General features: G+C 38.7%; 1 protein-coding gene across 4 annotated transcripts in view; it reads left to right on the forward strand.

Annotated features, from left to right (window-relative positions):
* TMCC1 (transmembrane and coiled-coil domain family 1) overlaps positions 1-26,688 on the forward strand; it is a 251,467-nt gene that overhangs the window by 201,374 nt on the left and 23,405 nt on the right. The window contains exon 1 of one of the 4 annotated variants that reach the window (XM_021694926.1): positions 14,460-14,516. The exons of 2 other annotated variants lie outside the window; for them this stretch is intronic. In XM_021694926.1, coding sequence (XP_021550601.1) covers positions 14,460-14,516 — 57 coding nt within the window. Of the gene's footprint in view, positions 1-14,459; positions 14,517-23,150; positions 23,199-26,688 lie in introns of those variants that run through there. One more of the 4 variants, XM_044921032.1, reaches the window with a different exon arrangement.

Here is a 26,688-nt window from a genome sequence, read left to right on the forward strand (position 1 = left end):
TTCTACACCCAACATGGGGCTCAAACTCCTAACCCTGAGATCAGGAGTCACATGCTCTACTGACCGAGCCAGCCAGGCTCCCCTAAAAAGCAATTTCTTAACTGATTATCCACCTCCCTCCCTCCCTCTCTCCCTTCCTTCCTGTGGAGGGAGGGGCAGAAGGAGACGGAGATGGGGAGAGAATCTTAAGCAGGCTCCACGCACAGCGTGGAGCCCTATGCAGGGCTCGATCTCACAACCCTGAGATCATGACCTGAGGTGAAATCAAGAGTTGGACTTAACTGACTGAGCCACCCAGGCACCCCATGATTATTATTCTTTCATTACAAACTGTTTATAGACAGTAAGTGAGGGATTTTACCTTACTTAAACTGGAACTAATAGTGTATAGGAAAATCTGGATTTAGACAAAGTCTTATTACTTTGGGTAGGGTGATTATTTGCTTTGAAAAGCATTCATTTTATAATTTCTTTAACCATTTTTAAGTCCGATGTAATATTATTAAATGTAATAAATATTATCCTATATGTAAATCTTTCATTTGCATATTGTTTTGTAGAAACAAAATCTTCCTTAAGGGAGAGCAGTGTATCTTTGAGATTAGTATCTGTGATCTACCAATTAATAAATTGGATAAATTGGAATTTGAAATTAGTGTAAAAATGTATAGTGAAATGGATATATATGTGTACTTTTAACATTTACTTGATCTAAAATTTCTAAACCATTAAGAGCCTTAAGGTAAAACTGTAATGCTTAAGTTCAGTTTTTTACTAATGTTAAAATTAGGTGTAGAAAGGTATTTTCTAGGTGCTGTTAATTCTTTGAAAAACAGACAAATTTTCAGTCTACTTAGCTCTTAATTGTTACTGTTAAAGGCTAGTGGTTAGGAATACATAAATAAGTACTTTATAAAAGAAGCCCTAATTACTAGGGTATTAGGTATAAACAGATTTTCTAAATTTAAGTTATCCCCAAGTAAATTCATTTCCTTTTTTAATAGGATTACTATACTAGTAGATGAGAGGTACTCTGAAAACATAGCATATCTAGATTTCAGCTGTGCCTTTAACAGTTTTTCATTATATCTTTGGGGGGAAATTATGACTGATTATTCATAACTGAGTAAATGAATGAAGGTATGAAAATAGTACTAACTCAGAAAACTATCACCCTAGAGCAAGGTCTCTGATGGTTTGCTGCAGGATACTTCCTGTCCTGATCAACCTCTTCATTAAATCCTTGGCGAAAGAGATTGATATGGTTAATCAGAGTTGAAAATGTCAAGCAGCTGAAAAGAATAATTAAAAATTTCAGCCATAGAATTGGAATCCATTGGTATTCTCAAATGAAAAGCAGAAATCATCACATTATGTGATTCAGCTGTACCACATTTATGTAATTTATGGAAAGGACAGCTGTTCTTAACACCATTTTCAGTTGAAGAGAAAGCAAACAGGAACTAAATTAAATGCTGTGACTAGGTTCTCTAGCAGATCTCTTAACGCTTAACAAAGTGATTTAGATACTACACCAAAAAGAGTCTGCGTAGTGGGATCGTAATTAACCTAAATCAGACAGAGCTCCTGTTACATTGCAATACATTTAAGAATTAGGATGTCTTAGTCATTCTTTGAAATTAAAATTCTAGACACGAAGCATTATTAATACTACCTTAGTACCTTACCTTAGGATATTGTATCAGAAACATTGTTGTTACGATTAAAACATGAAACACCCTGAGAGCAGAGTTCCTAGTAGTTGAGAAGAATAAACGAAATGCCTAACAATATCCCCATCTCAATTTTGTTTACAAAGAGACACTAAAAGTACATTGTTTCAATTGATCATGGACAGATTTGTCTTACTAAAGTTTTCCCCTTAAGGTTATGAAGACAAGCACTAGGCTATTAGGAATTGCAATTAGGACTTTTCCTTTCCAACTCCCTAGATTAGCAGTCTGCAAATTCTGTAATACCTTTAAAAGCCTTAGCAGTTTTCTCAATTTTAACTTCAAATGTTTTACATATTTTTATCAGATCATAAGGAGATAAAAGTAATTTTTTTCCTGAGTGGCTGCCGAAGTCAGGAACAAACTAGAAACAGTTCCATACTGATTTTCTAAATAATGGCTTAAAAACAGAGGTCTTCCATATTTATTGCTTCTTAGTCTTATATGAGAAATTTGTCCCTCAGACATTTCTAATAAATTCACTTAATCATGGGGTAGACTATGTTTTAAGGTTTCTTACAACTCTAATTTGGAATTCTGTGAACTTTTTTTTTGGTAATTATTTTTTACATGGTTGTAGAATCTCAGAAATGAACTCAATCCTTAGAGAATTAAAATTAATTTGTAAACAAATACTGCCTAGTAATCAAAAGTGGTTCTGTAAAACATTGAATACAAAAAATGGAAGACCAATTCAGAAATCAGCCACAACTAGCTGTACTTAAATAATATAAGCATGTATTTGAGGTGTTATGATATATGGTTTTATTTTTTTACTGATCTAGTCAACAGACGTTTATTGAGCTACACTGTCTGTCTTGCTCTGGAGAACCAGAAGTGAATGTTGGGCCTTCCATATGCAATCATCCCTTATTTTTTTTTTTAAATAATCATAAATGAATTGGTCTTATATAATTTTTAGGAAGCCTTATTTTATAAGTAGTTTCATTAGGACCACAGATTGTTGACCTGTGTCCATAGGTCCTTATTTTACTATTGAGAGTTAAATGGTCTGCTATGTTAATTTACCCATTCAAATACTATACAAGTCTGTGTTCTCTAGTGGAATACAGAAACCTCAGAACAGGGTTTCCACTCTCTTCTTCGGAATAAGTAATTTTATTGTTATATTAGTGTTTTGTTTTTTGGTGTTGTTGTTCTTTGTTGTTTTGAGAGAGCATGAGTGAGGGGGTGCACAGAGGGAGAGGGGAAGAGAGAGAATCTTAGGCAGGCTCCATGCCTGCATGGAGCCCAATGCAGGTCTCGCTCGATCTCATGACCCTGAGACCATGACTTGTGCTGAAATCAAGAGTGGGACACTTAACTGACTGAGCCACCCAGGCACCCTTATATTAGATTTTTGTTTGTTTGTTACGTATTTCAAATAGGTTGAGTCTGAGGAAATCAGGCCAGTGAACATGATGGCATCTTTGTTGGATTCTGACAAGTAAAATCAAGATTGAAGGCTTACAGATATTTAAAGAATGAATCATCTTTTGTGAAAACTCTTGAATTATAAAATTTAGTCAGATTTCAGATGTCCAGGAACCTCTCAGTTCTCCTTCCCCCCACCCCCCACAAACATCCCTTCCAGCTTTTGGAAATATGAGAATATTTTGGTTGTCAAAAAGACTTGGGGAGGGGAGTGATGCTGGCATTTAGTGCATAGAGCCCATGGAGGCCTTAATGGCCAAAATGCCAGGAGTAACCTTGGTTGGGAGAACAGTCTCCAGGCATATTTCCTTCTGTTCTTCCCTCTTCTCCTCCTTTTTCTTCCTCGTTTAGAAATTGAGGACCCCAGCTGTACAGACATTTGGGGTAGTAATGTGCCCTTAGTACACTTACGCCCTTTGCACAGCACTCATTTGGTGCCATTCCCTCTTTTGTAGCTAGGAATTTCTTTTGAGAAAACACTGGTATGTAAATTAGAATTCAAAGGGACATTAATTCTTCAACTTTCTATATTAGAACATATTTAGTGATCCCAGGAGAAGGTGTCATGTTATCTTCCTTATCTTCTTTTCTCCTTTATGGTCAGAATCATTACTACTGCTGTGTATACATCTATTGTGTATACATTGATCCAGTTTAGGAGTGAGTTGTTTCCTAGCTTCAGCTTTGACAGTGAACCTGTGCTTGTGCTATTTTTCAGGAACAGTGCAGATTCTCATTTAGCCATTTTAATTCCTCTAAGCCTGATATGAATTTGGAATTCAGAAAAGTTAGTTGCTTTGACTTGTTCACTTCTATGTGCTGTTCACATTTAATGTAAATACAATTGAATTGAAGAGCATATGAATATTTGGTTTCATATTTGGCATCTATTAAATGATGACTCTAGTTACAGAAACATATCTAGGAGATACAAATTTTTTTTGGATCAAAATTTCAGCTTTAGGGGCGCCTGGGTGGCTCAGTCGTTAAGCGTCTGCCTTCGGCTTAGTCATGATTCCAGGTCCTGGGATTGAGCCCCGCATCGGGCTCCCTGCTCCACGGGAAGCCTGCTTCTCCCTCTCCCATTCCCCCTGCTTGTGTTCCCTCTTTCGCTGTGTCTCTCTCTGTTGAATAAATAAATAAAATCTTTAAAAAAAAAAAAATTCAGCTTTACTTTCCAGCTATTTCTAAGTGACTGTTTTTTTCCTTATTATAAATCAAAATATCTGAATTTGATTCATAATTTTCTTTCCCCATATTCTTTTAATTTCCCTGTTGCAAATGCATCTTCATTCTCTTAGGCTAGAAACTTGGGCCTCATCTTTGATTCATTCTTTTCTTTAATCTCCAGTATATAGTCAGCAGATCTGTTGGTTCTTTCTTCAGAAGAATCACTAGGCCTTTTCTTTTGCATTTCCTCTGCCACCACTTTACTCCAATCCTTGCCATGCTTCAGTGTTCTTACCTCTGGCCTCTTACCTCTCTTTTTCAAGCTTGTGACCACACAGCTTAAAACTATTGAAACAGAAAACATAGTATCTCAGGAAGAAATGGAAGGCAAATGAATATTAACCCTGAGATCATCTAATCTGCAACAGAGTAAAATTTTTCTGTCTTTTGTCCTAAATTTCAACTAATTTCAAAGATTTACTTATTTATTCCTTCATTTAACAGTATTTATCAAGTATATGCTCTCTTCTGGTCTTAATAGCTAAATATTATACTTACTGTCTTTTCATTCTCCTTTGACAGTTCATCCGTTTTCTTCAACTATCCTATTTATGTTTTCTCTAGTTTTTCTTTCTTTTTTTTTTTTTTAAAGATTTATTTATTTGAGAGAGCGAGAATGAGAGAGAGAGTACATGAGAGGGGGGAGGGTTAGAGGGAGAAGCAGGTTCCTCGCTGAGCAGGGAGCCCGATGCAGGACTCAATCCAGGGACTCCAGGATCATGACCTGAGCCGAAGGCAGTCGCTTAACCAACTGAGCCACCCAGGCGCCCATTATGTTTTCTCTAGTTTTTCATCTCCAACCCTCAGCCCTGCAAGTGCCAGTCCTGTTTCATAGGTACTAAGCCTTGATTCATTTTAAGCTCCATAAATCACACAAGTCCACAACTGATGGATGGCAATGCAAGGACTCAATTCCATCTCCTCTGCAGACGAGCAACCTTCCAACCCCAGAATACTATAAAGTAATGGTTTCTTAAGAGAAAGGGTAAAGGAATGAGAAATTGGCCATTTGACTGTGTTTGATAACAAATTTTAAGAAGTTTGGCAAGAGTTATGTTTTCAGAAGTAGTTTGTATCTGTAGTATCTTGTCTTCATCTTGCTTCTTGCTCTTTCTTGGTTATATCTCTTTATTTAGAGTCATGTGGCTATTCTTAATATTTGGAACCATTGGGACTCTGTGCAGTTTAGTGGAAATTAAATAGCAAAGAATAATGAACAAGGTTACTTTAAAATGTAATAGCTTCATATTTACCTTCCACCAGTCCCCCAGCCCAGCCTACCCCACCTCCGCCATCTGTGGCTAGTAATATTTTGCAAAGAATAAATTGAGATAAATTCTTGTTCTCCTTACATGGACTTGAAATAACCCATTGAATGCCATTTTTCTTCATTTTTTAGCAATTTTCATATTTTCTGAGAATGTGGAAAGTGTGCTTATTTTTCATTCCTTAGAACTTCAGTATGGTCTGTTGTTCACCTGGGATTTGGAAAGCATAAAATAGATCAAGTAAGGATTTTCAGGAGATGGCTTATGTAGCTCTGACATTCATGGAGTATAGCAAGAAAACAGCTCTTCACTGTGGTGAAAAGCATTTTCCAAAACAATACAGCATTATCTATATATTGCCTCCAGGTGGTAGTTTTCCAGACAGAGAATATGCTTTTACTTTATATTTTAAAATTTCTGAGTTTTGGGGCATCTGGATGGCTCAATCGTTAAGCGTCTGCCTTCGGCTCAGGTCATGATCCCAGGGTCCTGGGATCGAGCCCCACATCGGGCTCCCTGCTCAGCAGGAAGCCTGCTTCTCCCTCTCCCACTCCCCCTGCTTGCGTTCCCTCTCTCTCTGTATCTCTCTCTGTCAAATAAATAACATCTTTAAAATAAATAAATAAATAAAATTTCTGAGTTTTTTGTTTTCTGTTGTCTTGTTTTTTTAACATTGAAGGTTAGGAACTAGAATCAACTTGGTCCTCATGAGCCTGCTGTTTTGAAAATATTTGTTTAAAAACACCATATATTCTATTCAAAAAAAGAAAAGTAGGGGCACCTGGGTGGCTCCGTCGTTAAGCGTCTGCCTTCGGCCCAGGTCATGATCCCAGGGTCCTAGGATCGAGCCCCACATCAGGCTCCCTGCTCTGCGGGAAGCCTGCTTCTCCCTCTCCCACTCCCCCTGCTTGTGTTCCCTCCCTCGCTGTCTCTCTCTCTCTGTCAAATAAATTAAAAAAAAAAAAAAAGAAAGAAAGAAAGAAAGAAAAGTAATCAAGGACTAAGAGTCAGTCATTTCTTTTTTTTTTTTTCCCCAGTCATCATTTCTGAATGACACTGGTACAGTGGTATTACCTGGAGTAGTCATAATCCCAGACAAAATTAAATATTTCTCACTTTAATCTGCCTATACAACTTTATTATGGGTGACTGTACACTTTCCATTGGACCCTTTTGTGGACTTCAGGTTGGAGACCACTATTCTATACTATATGTCTCATGACATAAAAACATAAAACATAAAAACAATTATTTTATTACACCATTTCATTTTATGAAATAAATTTTTGTATGATTCTGCAGTTGCTTTACAGGCAATACTTAGGGGTTACCTGGCCCTTTCTTGAGTAAGGAGATTGTATTCCTTTATGATACTTTGCTTTATGATACTTTGCAGTTGTGAAACAGCTCCCCACAGCACCTTTGAGCCCCTTAGGTGGTAGATGACATTGTGGTACAGGATTCCTTTGAGGTAGGCAAAGACTAAATAAGCAACCTTCACTGCTTCTTGTACTTTTTAAGTGTTAAGTGTCTCGGGTAACTAGACAGGTAATTTAGTTAGTTTCTAAACAAGGTCAGTGCTTATATTCTTCTTCCTAAAACCTCATAATTCTGATATTGGCTTTGACATTAAGCAAAAGCCTCGGGGTGCCTGGGTGACTCAGTCGTTAAGTCTGCCTTCGGCTCAGGTCATGATCCCAGGGTCCTGGGATCGAGGCCCACATCGGGCTCCCTGCTCCACGGGAAGCCTGCTTCTCCCTCTCCCACTCCCCCTGCTTGTGTTCCCTCTCTTGCTGTGTCTCTCTGTCAAATAAATAAATAAAATCTTAAAAAAAAAAAAAAAGCCTCTTGCTTTCCTTTCTGAACATTATAATTCATTCTAAACAGTAAAAGAAAGTATTTGCCTTATTTAAAAGTTCATATGACCATACTAATCTCAAGAGATTTTAAACCCCTTACCAGTTCCTTGCTTTGTCATTTGTTGCTCCTCCAGCCACCAGCTGGATATGGGGGTTTGCTTTTATACAAGGAGAGCTGCTGGAGTTAAAGAAAACCTACCTCTTATTGAGTCCCATTGGGAGGTTAATGCTAGTGAAACAAGTTGCCTGGTGGAAGAAGGCAGAAGAGACTCCTTGAGAAATGCACAGCCAACTGATGTGACATATCTTAACTTCAGTCTTTTTTTTTTTTTTTTTAGATTTTATTTATTTATTAGAGAGAGAGAGCACAAACAGGGGGAGTGGGAGAAAGAGAAGCAGGCTCCCTGCTCAGCAGGGAGCCCAGCGCAGAGCTTGATCTCAGGGTTCTGGGATCACAACCTGAATTGAAGGCAGAAGTCCAACCAACTGAGCCACCCAGGCGCCCCTTAACTTCACAGTCTTGCTTGCAAATCTATTCTCTGCCATCTATGACTACAGATAGTAATTGATTTATTAGATTTATCATTCTTCTTTGACTCAAGTTTACTTTTCCCATCTTTTGCCACTTTGGGAAAAACTTAACCAGTCATTAGGCATCAACATCAAGAAGGTCAATCTAGGAACAGAACAAGGTTCGTGGTCTTTGGACATTATACTCCAGTAGATCCTTCAAGAATAAAATATAGTGAAGTGTAAAAGAGAAGGAGAACATTAGGCATTTTATCGAAAAAATAAAGTAGTGTATTTATGAGTTCTGACAGCTGAGATAGGCTTTAATAATATAGGAAAGTCTCTGGAATTAGCCTTGGGTTTTTTGTTGTTTTTTTTTAAGATTTTTATTTATTTTTATTTGACAGAAAGAGAGACAGTAAGAGAGGGAATACAAGCAGGGATAGTGGGAGAAGGAGAAGCAGGCTTCCCGCTGCACAGGGAGCCCGATGTGGGGCCTGATGTGGGGCTCGATCCCAGGACCCTGGGATCATGACCTGAGCAGAAGGCAGACGCTTAACGACTCAGCCACCCAGGCGCCCCAGCCTTGGTTTTTATAAAGAACATCTTTTGTCTGGGATTTGCTTCCAAATAATTGCAGGGAAGGGAGAAGTGTAGGACGTAAGTTAATAATTGAAGCTGGATGAAGAGTGCACAACATTCATTTTCCTCGCTTTTATGTATGTTTGAAACGTTACACAGTAGAGAGGTTTTTAGAGACATCTTTTCCCCAGGAATTTTGGAAGGATAAAATCTATTTCCCTATGAAATTTTCAACATCCCCCCACCCCCAGTACTCAGCAGTGTTGAACACAATAAAAATTCTGTCTTAGGTTTGTATTATTGAGGGAAAAATATTTTCTTGTCAGTAAATTCTGAATTTAGCATGTTGTTTTTTTATCTGTTAATGTCCAGATTATATTGTATTTATTCAGCAGTATGAAAATTTATTGCATTAATTGCATTCTAATGAAACTTGTATTCGGTTTTGTTTCTGTTCAAGGGCATATTCAAGCAGACTTTAATTAGTATTGAGAAGTCTGAAAAATAATGAAAAAATGTTATTTAAACAGTTTCTTCATATACAGTATGCCTGATACATCTCTGGGTAGTATTTTAGTTACGGAGCCTATTTTCTCATTCTGTGTCCTAATGTAACTTTGCTGCTAAAATGCTGACTTAATCCTCAGTCTCTTCTATATTGTCTAGTCGGTAACGCATATTAAAATGTCTGTGCCAGTTGACGTGCTCTAATTTTGATCTAAAGCAAAGATTGGCAAATTTTTTATTGTAAAGGGCTGTATAATTAATATTTCAGGATTTGAGGGCCACATTTGCTCTCTGTTACATGTTTTTTGTTGTTGTTGTTGTTCTTTACTCTTTAAAAATGTAAGAATAGTTCTTAGCTCTTTTGTAAGAGCCTTATAAAAATAGGCAGAAGGCTGTAGCTTGCTAACTCCAGCTAAACAATTGCTTTTTAATTAGATGCTTTGAGAAATAAAAGGATCCAAATGTTAAAGGTTATTATTATTTTTTAAGATTTTATTTATTTATTTGACAGAGAGACACAGTGAGAGAGGGAACACAAGCAGGGGGAGCGGGAGAGGGAAAAGCAGACTCCCCACTGAGCAGGGAGCCCGATGTGGGGCTCGATCCCAGGTCTCTGGGATCATGACCTCAGCCAAAGGCAGGCACTTAACGACTGGGCCACCCAGGCGCCCTGTTAAAGGTTATTTTTAAAGGTAAAATTATGACTCTGATACAGAATGAACACGTGTCACAGATTTTTTTACCTCACTAATTAATCAATTATTAGGAACGTGTAGGGTGTTAAAATTGGTCCAAATGAGAATTGGACTTAAGGAAATCAGGAAATGATATATTCTCTACCAGATAGAATTCATTTGCATTGCATCACCAACACCTTCCACAGGGTAATTTCCATTTCTACAGAGCTGCAGAATAACCTAGCTGAGTCAAAGTTGAAGACTTTTTTTACAATCACATAAAACCCCAAAGGATCCAGTAGACAACAGTGGGCATTCCCTTGAAAGGACACTCGAAATCTTTTATCATTTTAGTCTTTCACAATTTTTGCTGACGGTTTCTCATCCCTCTTATGATCTCATAATTTTCAAAGACTATTCTTGATCACAAAATGGTCTCATTACCTGTGACCTATTTACTTAGGTACAATAAGAGTGCTAAAATCATACAGACATCCTTAAATTTTCTTTGCAAATCCAGAGTTGTTAGTTTTGAGCCACAAAATTATGTATAGACATTTTCAAAAAGAATCTTAGATTGGACTTTTAAACACCTTTTTTATTTAGTATTCCAAGCTTAGGAAACCATGCCTAAGAAACTTTCTCACTAGATTTCACCTGCTTTGCTGATAAATTTAGGTGAATTAATATCAAATATCCCAACATTTGCTCTAAGTCTTGCAGTGTGAAAGTAAGTGACCTTCCTCACCACCTGTATGTCAGGGGACCCTGTAACCAAGTATCAGGTCAGTTTTCCTAGGGGGGCTCTTTTGGAAGCATTGGAGCCATATATGAAGTCAACTGTTGTTCCTTAATGTGGTTTTTCATATCTGATTAAATGAAATCATTCTCAGATATAACATTACAGGAACATACGGTTACAAAATCCAATTATAGCCTGATAAAAAGGACATGGGAATGTTATCGGGCCTATGCAAAATAACTGTATTGCCATAAAAAGTTAAGGAAAACTAAGTAAGTTCCTGAATGCTGAGGGTTCAGTGAAAATCAGATACCACTTAATATTTTATTTCAGATCACAAAAACAGATTCTATTAAAATGTGGCTTGGAAGTAGTTTAAGGAAAAAGTGAAAGGACTTCCTCATATAGCCACAAAAAATACAACATAAAGGTAACATCAACAATATTCTACACAAATAATTACAATAAAAAATTTCCTTTTGTCATTTCATTCAGTGCTGTGTAGTTCTTGTTCAGATAGAACTTGGGTCAACAATCTATTTTCATGAAACATCTGCTTCTGGACTAAAAAGCATCCTAGACATCCTGATCCAGTGTAGGGGTATAGTCTGAAAGCGGTCTTAAGTGATACCAGCTCAGAAGCATGTTCCTAAGAGTCTTGTTCTTTGGAATAGCAGTAGTTTATAGAATACCTTGTACAGTCCTTGCCAGGAGACTCTAAAAGATAGTTTTAGGTATAAAAGTTTTTTTTCCTAAGATTTTATTTATTTATTTGAGAGCGAGAGAGAGAGCACAAGCGGGGGGAGGGACAGAGGGAGAAGCAGATTCCCCACTGAGCAGGGAGCCTGATGTGGAACTCAATCCCAGGACTCTGGGATCATGACCTGAGCCAAAGGCAGATGCTTAACTGACTGAGCCACTGAGGCACCCAGTATAAAAGTTATTCTAAAAGTTTTATTTTTCTGTATTTTGGATCCAGTTTTGGGAAAGAAAAATCAAGAGTCAGCAAGGAGATTTGAATCCTTGATTAAGACAGGATCATGGTGAGAAATGATACTTGGTTATTTGGTCAAAATGACAATAAAACATTATAATAAACAATAAGGGGACGCAGTTGTAAAGAATCTTAGCTCTTTCATCAGTAAAGAACTTTTTTTTTCTTTTTGGTTTGTTTTGTTTTTTATTCATTAAGAACATAATAAATCAAACATAAAGCTATAAAGTTATTATGCTATCAAGTATAATTACACAAAAGATAAAAAATAATCTCCATGTTGTAAGATGAAGGCACTAATCTGTAAGCCAAGGAAGCAAGCTCATCAAAACTGATCACATTTTGCCAAAATTTGAACATATTTCATGGTCTCTTTTCGGATCCCAGTAGTACAAACCAAGGCAAATCAAATTCACTTTCTAAGATTTGTCCTTTTTTCAAATTCTGGAACAGACTACCACTTTACTTTGGAACAAAAATGTTTTTTCCTTGAAAAACAAAAGGACTAGTATTTCTCTATCACTGTTGGTCCTAGTATAGTTCCAACCACCTAAAGCAATTATAACTTGTATTTCAGGGAGAAAACTGGGTGGAGGGAGTGAATAATAAGAACTATCTGTCGAACACAAGCATGTTAGGGGCACCTAGGTGGTTCAGTCGGTTGAACGTACGACCCTTGATTTCAGCTCAGGTCATGATCTCTCAGGGTCGTGGGATTGAGCCCTGCATTGGGCTCCATGCTGATGAGCGTCTAACTCTTGATTTCCTCTCAGGTCATGTCTCAGTTGTGGGATTGGGCTCTGTGCTCAGCGTGGAGTCTACTTACCCTCTCCCTCTGCTTCTCACCTACCAGCCCCCGCTCATGCGCGTGCGCTCGTACGCTCTCTCCCAAGTAAATAAATAAATAAAATCTTAAAAAAAAAAAATCCCAGTGGTAGGAAATGAGGATAGAAGAGCCTTATGGCAGTGTTTGGTTTGGTTTTCTCTGAGTGGTGATATTACAAATAATTTTTGCTTTCTTTTATGCCCACTGGTGTGTTTTTCTGTAATGAACATGATTGTCTTAAAAGAAGATATATTAAAAATGGTAATAAAGAGAATTAAGCAAACATTCACTGGTGTTGATGTTAGCTCTGTAGGATTGGTTTTTCTGTTGTTTTTGGAGAAACAAATATTTACTCTGTTGAAACCTTGCAACCTCATTTTTAAGCAAAGACAGGATTTATATTAGTCATTAAATTCTTTATTAATTTGTTCTGGAGAGTCAAGGTCAGAATTCTGTGTCTCTAGAAATAGAAATTTCTGGAGCAGTGGTTTCAACCCAGAATTTTCTTCAAATTCATTTAAGGTGGTTCGGATTTCATTCATCTGATTTGAATGAAAGAAGCTACATGAAGCTGGTGAATGCTTCTTTGACCTCTTAGTACTGTGCTGGTCTGAGCTTCCAGCCCCATACTTAAGTAGAAGTACAGAAATTATCACAGATTTAGGCACTGAACTATATCAAATTGTCTTCTTGTCTGATTATGCCTTTCTGTGTATTAACCTCAGAGAAATGTTTCTACATATTATACATTGTACATACTACGCTATATTTTACAATCCCTGAAATTCTTCCTGTGCACATTACATAGAACTGCTTTTACAAATGAAGGAATAAAGCTCAGATTTGATAGTTTGTCTAAATCCCAAAGTGACTTTTTCGGTGCAGGAACAATCTCTTTAAGGTACTCAATTCTTTCATGCAGTGTCATCGGTATTTAATAAATAGTATATGATGCAGGAGCTGAGCCTGGGTTTAAGATTATGGTGTTTTAATCTATTGTGTAGACTTCAGACAACTCCAGTGCTTTTCCTTCAGAAGTGTTTTTTCCCCTTCATCCATAATGATTAAGACTTTAGCATCTCATGCTCAGTTTTTTCTTGCTCAGTTTTCATTTAAATTATTTTGTGAACCTAAAATGAAAAATAAGAGAAGAAACATTAGGAAAACGTAGAAATTGTTCCAGCAATGTTTTAGTCCTTTATCTAAACATGGGTAGGGGGCGCCTGGGTGGCTCAGTTGTTAAGCGTCTGTCTGCCTTCAGCTCAGGTCATGATCCCAGGGTCCTGGGATCGAGCCCCGCATCGGGCTCCCTGCTCAGCGGGAAGCCTGCTTCTCCCTCTCGCGCTCTTCCTGCTTGTGTTTGCTCTCTCACTGTCTCTCTCTCTCTCTCTGTCAAATAAATAAATAAAATATTTTTTAAAAAATGGGTAGATTGTTTTTTCTTTGTATTTATTGAACCAGGCTACCTAAACATTTATTCAGAATGTTTTTAACCTTTTTTTTTTTTAATTTATTCATTTGAGACACAGAGATACAGAGAGAGAGAGAACATGAGCAGGGAGAGAGGCAGAGGGAGAGGTAGAAGCAGGCTCCCTGCTGAGCCAGGAGCCCGATGCGGGGCTCGATCCCAGGACCCCGGGATCATGACCTAAGCCGAAGGCAGACGCTTAACCATCTGAGCCACCCAGGCGCCCCTGTTTTTAACCTTCTTTAAGCTATTCCGTAACCCTTATCTGGTTTAAACTAAAAGACAGATGTGAATGGTGAATTAATGTCCTGTACCTTTAAATTCACCCAGTTTGATGCTTTTGTTTTTTGTAAAAGATGCTCACAGCTCCAGAAGAGAGGCAGATACTGTCTGTGATCTCCATTCTCAGAGTAAAACTATTCATTTGCATTAGCAGCTCTTGCAAACCACACACACGCACACACACACACACGCGATGCTTGTTTGGCAGAAGCTTTCTGTTTATTCAGCACAGAATCCTCCCAGGCTCCCAGATGTAGAAAGCTCTAAGAGTTGATGTACGAGACAGAACCGGAACTGTACATAGGCTGAAGTGGGCACTGCGGAGGATTGGCTATGCGGGGATGTTGATGTGGTGCGGCTGTACCTGCCTGTTCTGTGAAAGGCACTTCTCTGAGGCTGTGAAGGTGAGAAGCCCAGGGATCCACTAGAAGCTTCATTTCGGCTGGCTCTTTGGTGGGGGAATGCATTCCCAGTGGTAGCTGTCCTCATTTACAGCGTTATTCTCGGAAACCAAGTATGTGCAGCCGTGACAGACTATGCAGTTTGGAAGCTGGGACAAATGGAAAGAGCACATAATCAAGAGAGGTTGTGATTTGTTTTCACTATCCAAGCTTGCTCTGGCAGTATACAAATGAAGGATGAGCTTTGTGGCAAGCAAAATCAGCAGACTGCCTGACAGGGGGTTTTGGTAAGATAAATGTATTGCTTGTGTTTTGGGGGGCAGGGGGATTCTTGGATTTTTTTAACTGTTATTTTTACTTTTCTGTATCAGCTATATAGAATTGCCTTTTAACAATAACTAAAACATTTTGCAGAATCACATTTGATGGAGAGGGATGACCCAAGGAAAAAAGGAAAACATTATTTTTGATCAGTTGTGACCTTCAGAGATAATCACCAAGTTCTCTCAGATGTCCATGAACAGGCAGAAACCAGGAATTTCCAGAGCAAAGAATGCTGACTAACAGATATCCTTTCTTTTCTTTGAACAGTTATAATCCCCCCACTCCCCCGTGCTTTTTCCCCCAGCTTTCCCTGTGGCCTAAGGTGGAAGAGAATAAAATAAAAGCTCCCCTGCTCTTATTGAGTTGTTGCCACTGGAACAGTAATAGGCTGAGAACATAAGTATGGAGGTGGAGGAAGGCAAGATGAAGAGTCTGCTATTTTCGTAGCCATGCGTTGGTGGGTGTTTGTCTTGGGTTCATTATCATTGCTGTTCAATATCAAGTGGTTGTTAGTGCTGTATCTCTTTGCCTGTCCTTGATTTAATCCCTTTATGTTCTATTTTGTGTGTTGTTCTTTGCCAGACCCAATTCTGTTATTTTGAAAACTTTTTCTGTTACCATTAATACACATTAGCCTTTATTAGAGAAAAGATAGTTGTAGAAAGTAACCCTGAAATGTTTATGGACCTCAAGAAAATAAAGACATTTTCTCTTTAAAATCAGGGTTTTCAGCAGATTTGGGGGGTCTTGATTTTGGAATCTGTAACAAGCATTTTATGACAAGTTAAAGAAATGGGTTGCATTAGATCTGTGAAATCCTACCGGGATCACTTTGCTCTAATCTACTTTAAGTTGGATCCTGTATCTTAGGTTTTTCCAAGCCTGAAGGTTTACTTTTCCTCATCCTAACTTCCAGCAAGTATTGCTGGAAGATATGTTGATTGTTTTTGTAGTCTAACCTGAGATCTTGTTCTTGGGCCCCTCTTCTCAACCAGTAGAGAGCCAGTTTCCTAGCTGCTTAGAGTGGGCACAGAAGAGACCCATTGACATCTGACTTTTTGCTGACTCATTGGTTATATAAGCCTTGTAAATACAGTTATCCATATACTCTATTAGGTTACTGGGCAGGTGGGCCCCTTCCTGTGTACTGATCTTTTCTTATCTCAGCATCCTTCTCCTTCCTTAAGCCTTTTTGGTAATATAGTCTCAATTATTTACCAGGTGAATTCTAAGAAGTAAATGGACAAATCCTTTTTCTTTTTTTTCTTTTTTGGAATTGCCTTAACTCTGTATTTTCATCTCAATTTTGATGAAATGCCAAATTCTATACTTTCTTGGCACATGAAACTCACAGTAATAATACTTTTCCTCATTTATAGCCTGGTTAGAGTAACTTCCTTTTCTATCTTTGAGACCTCAGTTCAAATGCCCTTGTTCAAAGAATTCTTCTGACTTTCCAATCTAAAGTAGCTTTTCCCCCCTTACCTTATTCCTTTTCTCTTTTTTCCTTTGTAGTACTTCTCACAATTTATGTTATTTGATTACTGGTTCTTCCATCTCTACCAATTTTCTCCACTCAGCCATTAAGCCTCATGAAAGCAGAGATACCTTGTTTTGTTCATCAGTATATACCAAACACCTAGCAAAGTGTCTGGCTGAAAGTTGAAGAAGGGATAAGTAGGCAGTATTATATGTACAAAGGCCCCATTGTGAGAAGAAAGGATGAGCAGCAGGGGTTGAAAAAGGCGAGTTTAGGGGCTCCTGGGTGGCTCAGTTGGTTAAGCGACTGCCTTCGGCTCAGGTCATGATCCTGGAGCCCTGGATCGAGTCCCTCATCGGGCTCCCTGCTCGGCAGGGAGTCTGCTTCTCCCTCTGACCCTCCCCCCTCTCATGGGCTTGCTCTCTCTCATTCTCTCTCTCTCAAATAAATAAAAAAAGAAAGAAAGAAAAAGGCGAGTTTGACTAGACTATGGGAAGCATGCTGTAAGATGAAGCTAGAGAAGTAGATCCAGGGCCTAATCACATAGGACTGACTTGATAGACCATATTCAGATACTTGTTCTTTATTGTAATTGTGGAAAGCTACTAAAAGAATGTAAGCATTGGGTGGTTTAGGACTTCTTTTTTCCGGTATGCCTGGGTGGCTCAGTCGGTTAAGCATCTGCCTTTGGCTCAGGTCATGATCCCAGGGTCCTGGGATGGAGCCCCCAGTCGGGCTTTCTGCTCAGTGGGGAGCCTGCTTCTCCCTCTCCCTGGCGCTCCCCTGCTTGTGTGCTCTCTCTCACTCTTTCTCTCAAATAATAAAATCTTAAAAAATAGGTAAATGAATGGTTCATTAAGCTATAAAAATAGGGCTCTGGTGGGAGATGAGCTCCCAAAGTAGGTCTAAACCACTGTTTCGCACTTTATCCCAAGGATATTTCTGAAGGCTCCTCAATGGTAATAGTTGTATAATCTCCTTTAGAATCTAGACTTATAGATCCAAAAGCTACTTGACTATATCAAAATCTACATATCCAAAACCAAACACCATGATCCTCTTGTAAACCTGGTTTTCTTACAGTGTTCTCTATCTCAGGAAAAACATCACTATTCATCAGGTACTAAACAAGTCAAAGCCAAAACCAAACCAAACCAAAGCCCAAGAATAATTCTTGACATCTTCTGCCTTTTACCCCTATTCAATACCAAGTCCTATCTATTTTACTTGCCAAATTTCCATCAAATTATGATACTCTCCCATCTATCTCTACTGCCACCACCTTAGGACAAACTCTTGTCTTCTCTCTCCTGGAACACTGACTGATCTACCTGCATTCAATTAGGCTTTCAGTTAAGCTGGAGAATTTTTTTTTTTAAGAAGTCCTGGGGCGCCTGTCTGGCTCAGTCAGTAGAGCATGTGACTCTTGATTTTAGGGCAGTGAGTTTAAGCCCCATGCTGGCATAGAGTTTACTTAAAAAAAAAGGAAAAAAAGGAAAAAAGAAGTCCTTTTTTTTTTTTAAAGATTTTATCCATTTATTTGACAGAGAGAGTACAAGCAGGGGGAGTGGCAGGGAGAGGGAGAAGCAGGCTCCGGCATTAGCAGAGAGACCGACGTGGGGTCCGATCCCAGGACCCTGGGATCATGACCTGAGCCAAAGGCAGATGCTTAACCGACTGAGCCACCCAGGCTACCCCATTCAGTTATCTTTAAAAAGCTATTACATTTCCTTCTTACAGGCTTTTGTTCGTACTGGGTTGTCATCCTGAAAATGCCTTTCCTTACCACTTCTCTTTTTATCAAAAACTTTCTTCAAGGCTCATTTCTTTTCTTTTCTTTCTTTTTTTTTTTAACTCCTCCAAGAAGCCTCCTCTGTTCCCTTTCCCTTCCTCTGAATGTGTGGCTCCTTTCTGTGTTCAAGTACTTCCTTCATATATTACCTTCATATATACTGTATTGTTTACTTAATAGGACCTGTATTTCAGTTGAATAATTTCACATCTCACCAACTAGATCATGTGTTTCTTGAGAGCAGGGATTCACCTTTTTTCAGTGCTTTATATAAGGAAAACAAAGGATAATTACAAAATGAATTAAATAGTAGAAACCTCAGTCTTCTGTACAATCTGCTTCTTTAATATCGTAGCACCATATCCTTCCTCCGTCTGTATACTCCTAATTTTCTCTAGGCTGTCCCTACATTTTTACCCTGCAGATACCTAGATACATCAGAGAAATGTTCTTCCTTTCATATGCAAAATACCTGAACTAGTCATTTTCATTAGATACTTTGGCTTTATTTGTAATTTATCAGAAAAGCTGAAATCTTGCTATTCCTCATCACCTGTGAAAAAAACGGTCGAGACAGGAAGGACTGGCATCCATACAGGATGTCAGCGACAACTAAGAGATGCTACTTAAGTTGGAGCAAAGCGGTCATGATGGTGTAAGCCATGTGGGTATCTGAGGAAAAGCATTACAAGCAGGAAGAACACTAAGTGGAAAAGGCTTGAAACGGGTACATGCTTGGTACATTCCAGGAACAGCAAGGAGGCCTTTGTAGCTGATGGCAGTGGAGTAAAGGAATGAACAGTAGGAGATACAGTCAAGGAAGTAATGGATGCCAGGAGGTAATGGATCTGACAGGTGCTAGATCATGGTTATCAGGCCATTGTAAAGACCGGCTTTTACTCTGACTCAGGTAGAGAGCCCCTGGCAAGTTTTAGGTGTAAAAGACTATTGTGACCTGATACATTTTTAAAGGATCACTCTAGCTGCTGTACAAATAATTGATGATAAAAATATTATTCCAGTGATAGTTATGAGCCTATTGGAATAGTCCAGGCAAGAGTTGATAGTGGCTTATACTAGAGTGGCAGTAGTGGAGATTCAGTGAGATGTGGTCAGATTCTGCATCTCTTTAGCAACTAGAGCCCAAGACATTTGCTGGAGCAATGTAGTATACATAGAGGGTAACAACATAGACTCTATAACCAAACTGGGTTCAAACATTGGCTTTGCCACTTCTTTACTTCATGGTCTTAAGCAACTTAAATTCTTTATGCTTTGGTTTTCTTAGCTATAAAATATAGTCGTAGTACCCATCTTGTGTGTCATTATAAGAATTACACAATTTTATTAAAAAAATAATAATAATAAATAAATAAATAAAATTACACAATTTAGGGGCGCCTGGGTGGCTCAGTTGGTTAAGCAACTGCCTTCGGCTCAGGTCATGATCCCAGGGTACTGGGATCGAGCCCTGCATTGTGCTCCCTGCTCGGCAGGCGTCCTGCTTCTCCTTCTCTCTCTTCCTCTGCCGCTCCCACTGCTTGTGCTCTCCTGCTCTCTCTGTCAAATAAAATCTTAAAAAAATAAAAAAGGATTACACAATTTACTAAACATACGAAAGATTTAGAACATTGCCTGGCACATAGTAAGTACTTCACTATATGAATTAGCAGCTATGATTATTAACGTTGTTGTTAACTGGATAGAGTATGTGAGAAAAAAAGGAGTTAAAGTTGACTCCAAGGCTTTGGATCTAAGCATGTGGATCAATGAAGTATAGCCATTAGCTGAGATGGGGAAGACTGCAGGAAGAACAGGTTTGGGGGATATCAGGAACTAAGTTTTGTACATAGTAAATTCGAAATGACTGTTACCAAGAGGAGATATTAGGTAGGTAGTTGAGTATATGATCTAGAGGTAAGCAAAGTATGGGCTAGAGGCATACATTTGGAAGTTGTCAACAAAGAAATGGTATTTAAGACCATTTTAAGAGAAAGAAGAGTACTTAGGCCCTGAAATGGGATTGGGGATGTATAGTTTGGACAGGCCCTCCCTAGAGCCTCTATTCTTCAAGCTACTAAACAAGCCTAAAAAGTTCAGGGATAACCAGGTTATCACAGACCCTGTGGAACTTTCCAAATTCTTTCATTGCTTTAGCAATTTATCAAAATTGAGTGAAATTAATAGGATTAAGCTGAGGCTCAGAAATCTTTTGTTTTAAGGAAACTTGTGTCATAAAAGTATTTGTAGTGAATTACCTTGTAAAGGGGAACTCAGTTGGTGGCGAATTTTACAAATTTGCTAATCCACACATGGATTTTATATGTATTTTTAAATCCTCAGCAGTGAAAACATTCGTGTGTCACCTTCTTTTGCTGGTTGGAGCATGCTCAGAAAATAGATACTAAATTTAGCATTAGCCAGTTTGTGTGCTTCAGACTAATCATTCTTCATTCTGAAGTCGTATGAGAATGATTTTTGAATAATGCATAGCCCAAGTCACTATTTCTTTTTAGCAAGTTATAATCTCAGAAGGAAACTTGGATCATCTATTCCAAACATCAATCAGTATATCCTCGTGTGACATTTTTAACATTCAGGCATGAAGTGTGGTTGGATATTTCCAGTGGCATACATGAACTGATATTTGAAACCCCCTGGTTAAGTTGAACAATGCACCTTTCCTTATTTTCATTGTATGTTACTTATTTTTTCTTTTAGATATCAGGGAGAGATCTTTCTTTCACAATCTGTTACTCATCTATAAAACAAATTTTCTTAACTGGATGATCTCTTAGGTTCCTTCTAGCTCAAAGAAACTGTACTTATAAAAGTAACACTTAACCATAATAACTGTAACAAAGCAGCATGTTATTGTCAACTTATACCATCACTACTATGATTGCAGGCTTTCCTTAAGTGCTTGCTTTTTTTTTTTTTTCTTTTGTACTTCCAGTGCCTAACATAGGCCCTGTACATAGGAGACATTCTGCAAAGGTTTGTTAAAATGACAATAAATCATCTGACCAGGCTCACATGAATCCGTTAAGTCCAAACATCAGGCCTGGCAGTGCTAATCCTCAATGATGTCTTTCATGTAAGCCAGGAAACCAGCCCTCCTGTGGTGACAAAGCAATTCTGAGTAGCAGTCCCAGATCCTATAATGGATATTTTGCAGTTGGGTTGGAGCAGGGTGGACTGGATGGGATGTTAATAATCTAAACTGATATTCAACACAGTTGGTTTTTCCTCAGCAGCCTTGGAGGGATGAGTATCATCTATTGGAAGCTGTTTTTCTTACAAAAATTCTGGCGTTTATTCCATTTGTAGTAACATAGGCTTAGTTACTTGTATGACATATGAGATCTAGAAGGATCATGTTAAGGAGATGCTAGTGAGCATTTATATTAAACATTTACTGGGTATCTTTGCACAAAGCATTGTGCTAGCTTCTTGGAATACAAAGATGAATGTGACTTGATCCCTGTCCTCAGGAACTGAGGTCAGTAGAGGCAAGACACCCAAACAATCATTTCAACATAATGTGATAAGAACATTGAGAGAGGTGTATGTTTAGGTATATGGGAATATGAAGAAAGCCATTAATCCAGCTGGGAGAGGGAGATTGTCAGGAAAGATATCCTGGAGGAGGTTATACCTGAGCTGGGTCTTGAAGGATGAGTAGAAGTTAGCCAGAAAAGAAAAGAACATGCCCTGGACTATATGGACAGAAGCCTGGAGGTGTGAAACAGCATGCCATGTCACAAGAACCAAATTACAGGTGTGACCCTTAGTATATGTGAATTTAAATTTAAGGTTTCCATTATTCCCAAGGAATCCATGATAAAGTTTTTTGTCATTTTGCTGAGGCATGTGGTAGGATCTTAGCCACAAAACTAGTGAGCAAACTCCACCAGAATTTGCATTTCAGTGAGCATGTCTTCTACTCATTTTCACATGTGCGATATCACCCATGAGATGATTTTAAAACTTTGTTCTTTATGGAAAATGGGCCTGAAAAGTGCTGAGTGTAGAAAAGCATGTGGGGCCTTAAGTGTTTCTTTGTACAAAAAAGAAGCTTGAGACACAAACTATAGTGCCAGATTTAGAAGTGGCCAGGATTGGGACGCCTGGATGGCTCAGTCGGTTAAGTGGCTGCCTTCGGCTCAGGTCACGATCTTGGGGTCCTGGGATCAAGTCCCGCATTGGGCTCCTTGCTCTGCAGGGAGCCTGCTTCTCACTCTGCCTGAAGCTCCCACTGCTTGTGCTCTCGCTCACTCTCTCTTGCCCATGCTCTCTCTCTCTAGCAAGTGGATAAATAAAATCTTTAAAAAAAAAGAAGTGGTCAAGATTATCATCATGAGTATTATTTGTATATCATTGATTTTTCAAACCTTTCAAAATTAAGCAATAAAACATTATTTTATTTTTCTAAGCAAACTTTCCCCAGAATACCCAGATAAAATAGATGAAAACAGAGGTAATCAGGAACCCTGCTCACTTGCTTCCACTATTCCCCTCTGGGGTGGTCCAGACAAATCTCTGTAGAACCCACAGCTGTTGCATATAGCCAGAGTTCTGTGTAAAATATGAAAAAGCGACCCCTAGAACTTACAGGAAATGCTCCATTCTGCCCAAGGATTATTTTATAAGTGAGAAAAAAATCTTTGTGACAAGTAAAAAGGTTTGTTTTTAAGCCTATACGTTGAATCTTGATTTTTAGCTCCAAAGTAAAAATGGAATGCTTAGAGAAAAAGCTTGCTGGTTATGGGCTATTGGAACTTAGTTCATTTTTATTTTCTACTACTCCCACTTGAGATTTCCTCTTCATTCCACAGTAGACTAAATGTCAGTCAGAATTATAGATGAGAGAATTGATCAACAGGGTTGTGCTTACTGTGAGAGGGGAAGGGCATGTCATTTCTACAGTGAGATACTGGAAATAGGTGAAAAGTCTTCCCATAATGAATATATACTTTCTGAACAAAGTGCTAATAGACTGTGAGATTTCTTTTCTTTTTGTTAAGAATAGGTGTTGAGGATGTTGGAAAAGGCAAGCCTCAGGGAGATGATGATACAACATTCAAAGGCAGAGCTGTGTAACTTCTAAGGCAGGACTTTTTCCTCTGCTGTACCTTCTCAGTACAACCTGCCTGGCAGAAAAAGAAAAATTTATATGATGCATCTTTCTGTTTATCATTGATTAGAATATAGATTAGAATATAGATTTCTGTGCAGTTCTTAAAACCAAGATTATGGATCTCTAGGGATTACAATTTGTAATGCATTTGGGGGGTGGTCTCCCAAAAATCAAACATTCTATCCTTTTGCCCCCCACTAAGTGCACTTGAATTAAGCCACACACTCCAATTTTGGTTCAAAACCATGGCCCCATATCTGTGAGAGAAAGATTTTGGAAGAACAATGGAGCTGGGTCTGCAGGTGCCTAAGTATGAATTTGCAAAGGCTGCTGCACAACCCATTCTATGAAATTGGCCTTGGAAAAGATCCACTTTCAGAAAAACCAACATAGTCCAGATTCTGTTTGTTTTCAGATTAATTACAAAAACTTCCCCACTTTCCACCTCCTCCTTCTTTTACCTTAAAATGACTTCTTCATTTTTCTCGGAAATGATGTGGATTATTTAGTGTAAATAAGCAGTGCAGAGATTTCCTGAAAGAGAGCTGATATACTCTATAAAGCAGAGATAAAATTATTTCATTCCACTAAGACAGGACTGGGCTGTTGGCCTTTATTGAAGATAGTGATGTTAAGGGCGCCTGGGTGGCTCAGTTGGTTAAGCGACTGCCTTCGGCTCAGGTCATGATCCTGGAGTCCCGGGATCGAGTCCCACATCGGGCTCCCTGCTCAGCAGGGGGTCTGCTTCTCCCTCTGCCCTCTTCCCTCTCGTGCTCTCTGTCTCTCATTCTCTCTCTCTCAAGTAAATAAATAAAATCTTTAAAAAAAAAAAAAAAAAAAAAAGATAGTGATGTTAAGTCACGGATTTCTGAATCTTTTCTAGTTACAAAATGTACTTGGATTTTGAGTAATGAACCAAGTAAGCAATAGAAAAGGGTGACTTCTTGAACGTTCACCATGTTTGGCAGTCATAATCTGATTTTACATACGTTTAACATTTTTTTCAAATAACCTCATGAGAAAATGATAACCCCATTGTATAGATGAGAAAACTTAGGCTCAAGAACAAGAAGGTGGCCCAAAGACACCTAGCTAGTAAGGTGGCAAAGGTGGGTCTGAACCCAGGTCCTTCTATTCTACTCCTGTCACTGCTCTTTCCACCATGTTTCTTCATATGTGATTGTTCTCAAAGCTGGGTGCTGCCATGTTCTGACATTTTCATACACTCAGAGAAAGTAAACAGATCTTTAATGCATTTGCAGATGAAAATTGTAAGCCATTATAAAACTTTGTCAAATCTTTCTCCAAGATGGGCTCTGTTCTGCCCCTGATTAATTGTTTTGAGGTGTTGCTGTTTAAATTTTCTCTTGGACTTTTTTCTGATCAATTAATTCAGATCTGTTAATAGATAATTTAAGCCTGGTGAATGAATTCTTTTTTTTTAAGATTATTTATTTATTTATTTGAGAGAGAGAATGAGAGACAGAGAGCACGAGAGGGAAGAGGGTCAGAGGGAGAAGCAGACTCCCCGCCGAGCAGGGAGCCCGATGTGGGACTCGATCCCGGGACTCCAGGATCATGACCTGAGCCGAAGGCAGTCGCTTAACCAACTGAGCCGCCCAGGCGCCCCTGAATTCTTTTTTTTTAAAGGTTTTGTTTTTAAGTAATCTCTATACCCAACGTGGGGCTCGAACCCACAACCCCAAGATCAAGAGTCGCATGCTCTACCAACTGAACCAGCCAGGCGCCCCCTGGCAAATGAATTCTTAATAGGAAAAGACAAAGTGCAAGCAAAGCAGCATATCTGCTGTTATAGCAACAGCTAGATAATGAATTGTGGCTCTGACCATACCCCTAGCTGTGTAGCGCATTGCCTAGTTTACAATAAGTAGTCAAAATATATTTAATTGACTGGGTTTTGGTCCTCACTTTTTTCTATACAAATTATTTCTATCCCCAGCGGTAAGTGGCTGGGACTTGCTATACTAGGGGGTGTGATCACTCATGAAAGCCCTCAGGCTATGGTCACACGAAGCCCTATTGAGTAGGTAGTATTGCTGCTGCTGTTTGTCAAACTGGCACGTGATAAGGTAGTTAGGAAGCGCCTCACAGTTCATTTGTAAATTAGTGATAACAATATCTACTCTCTAGGGTTGTTGTGAGCTTTGGAAGATTAGCTAGCTACCTAGTCAGCTGCCTAGCCACAAGACCAGCAGTCAAGAAAGGTGACTAAATTATAAAAAAAAAAAAAGGAAGGAAGGAAGAAAAGTGACTATTATTACTTTTACTGTAGTGTTGAATTACATTATTCCTTTGGTTCAGACTCTGTATCTGACATGATTATGCCTGAAATGTGAAAGATCTTGAAGTATATTCTAGAATCTTTTAATATTTGAATTTTTAAAAAGAATCACATAGAATGGTACAAAAATAATAACCAGTACTAACTGTTTACTCTGTGCCCAGGACTGTTTTATTTATTTCATGCTCAAAACAGTCTTCTGAAATGGGTATGAGTATTATCTCCATTTTACAGTTGATGAAATAGAAGCAGAAGTAACTTGCCCAACCAAGGTCACGTGACTAGTAGTAAGTAGCAAAGCTAGATTTGAACCCAAGCAGTTTTATGCCAGAATCCCTGCTTCACTACACTAAATGTAGCCAGATTTAATAATTTTGTTTCTGATTTGTGCCTTTTCATGTATGTTTAAGAAAATCCTTCCCCCCATATTTTCCAATACTACCTTCTAAAGGGTTTAAAATTTGCTTTTGATATTTGCAGTTTAGTTGCCTGTCTGGAATGAGGGTAGGAATCTAATTTTATTTTGTTATAATGGCTAGCCTAATATGCCAGCAAAGGCTTTTGAAAAAGAGAACCGGGCGCCTGGGTGGCTCAGTTGGTTAAGCGACTGCCTTCGGCTCAGGTCATGATCCTGGAGTCCCTGGATTGAGTCCCGCATCGGGCTCCCTGCTCAGCAGGGAGTCTGCTTCTCCCCTGACCCTCCCCCCTCTCATGTGCTCTCTCTCATTCTCTCTCTCTCAAATAAATAAAATCTTTAAAAAAAAGAAAAAGAGAACCACTTTTCAGTTGGTGCATACTCACAGCTAAGTATTCTTAACCTCTGAGAGCTTTTGTTCATAGTTCAAAAGATACCCTGAGGGTATTCACAGCCCCTGTCCTGTAATTCTGTAGTTCAGTATATCTTTTTCTTGCCACCTCTCTTCCTCTTCTTCTCCCCTTTTATTTCCCGCCCTCCCCCCCCCCCCCATTTCTGCCTCTTCTCTCTCCTTCCTTTTTAAGGATAGTGCTTGCCAAAATTGGGAAGAGTTACTGAGTAAATCAAGTGATTCATGGTTTCAGGTGTTAAACTACCCTCCTGCTGAAGCTGTGGATTCATTTTCTTTGGAGGCTGAGAACAGTGGGTTCTGTCAGATGTAC

The sequence above is a fragment of the Neomonachus schauinslandi genome, chromosome 1 (genome assembly GCF_002201575.2).
Source record: "Neomonachus schauinslandi chromosome 1, ASM220157v2, whole genome shotgun sequence".
NCBI classification, from domain to species: Eukaryota; Metazoa; Chordata; class Mammalia; order Carnivora; family Phocidae; genus Neomonachus; species Neomonachus schauinslandi.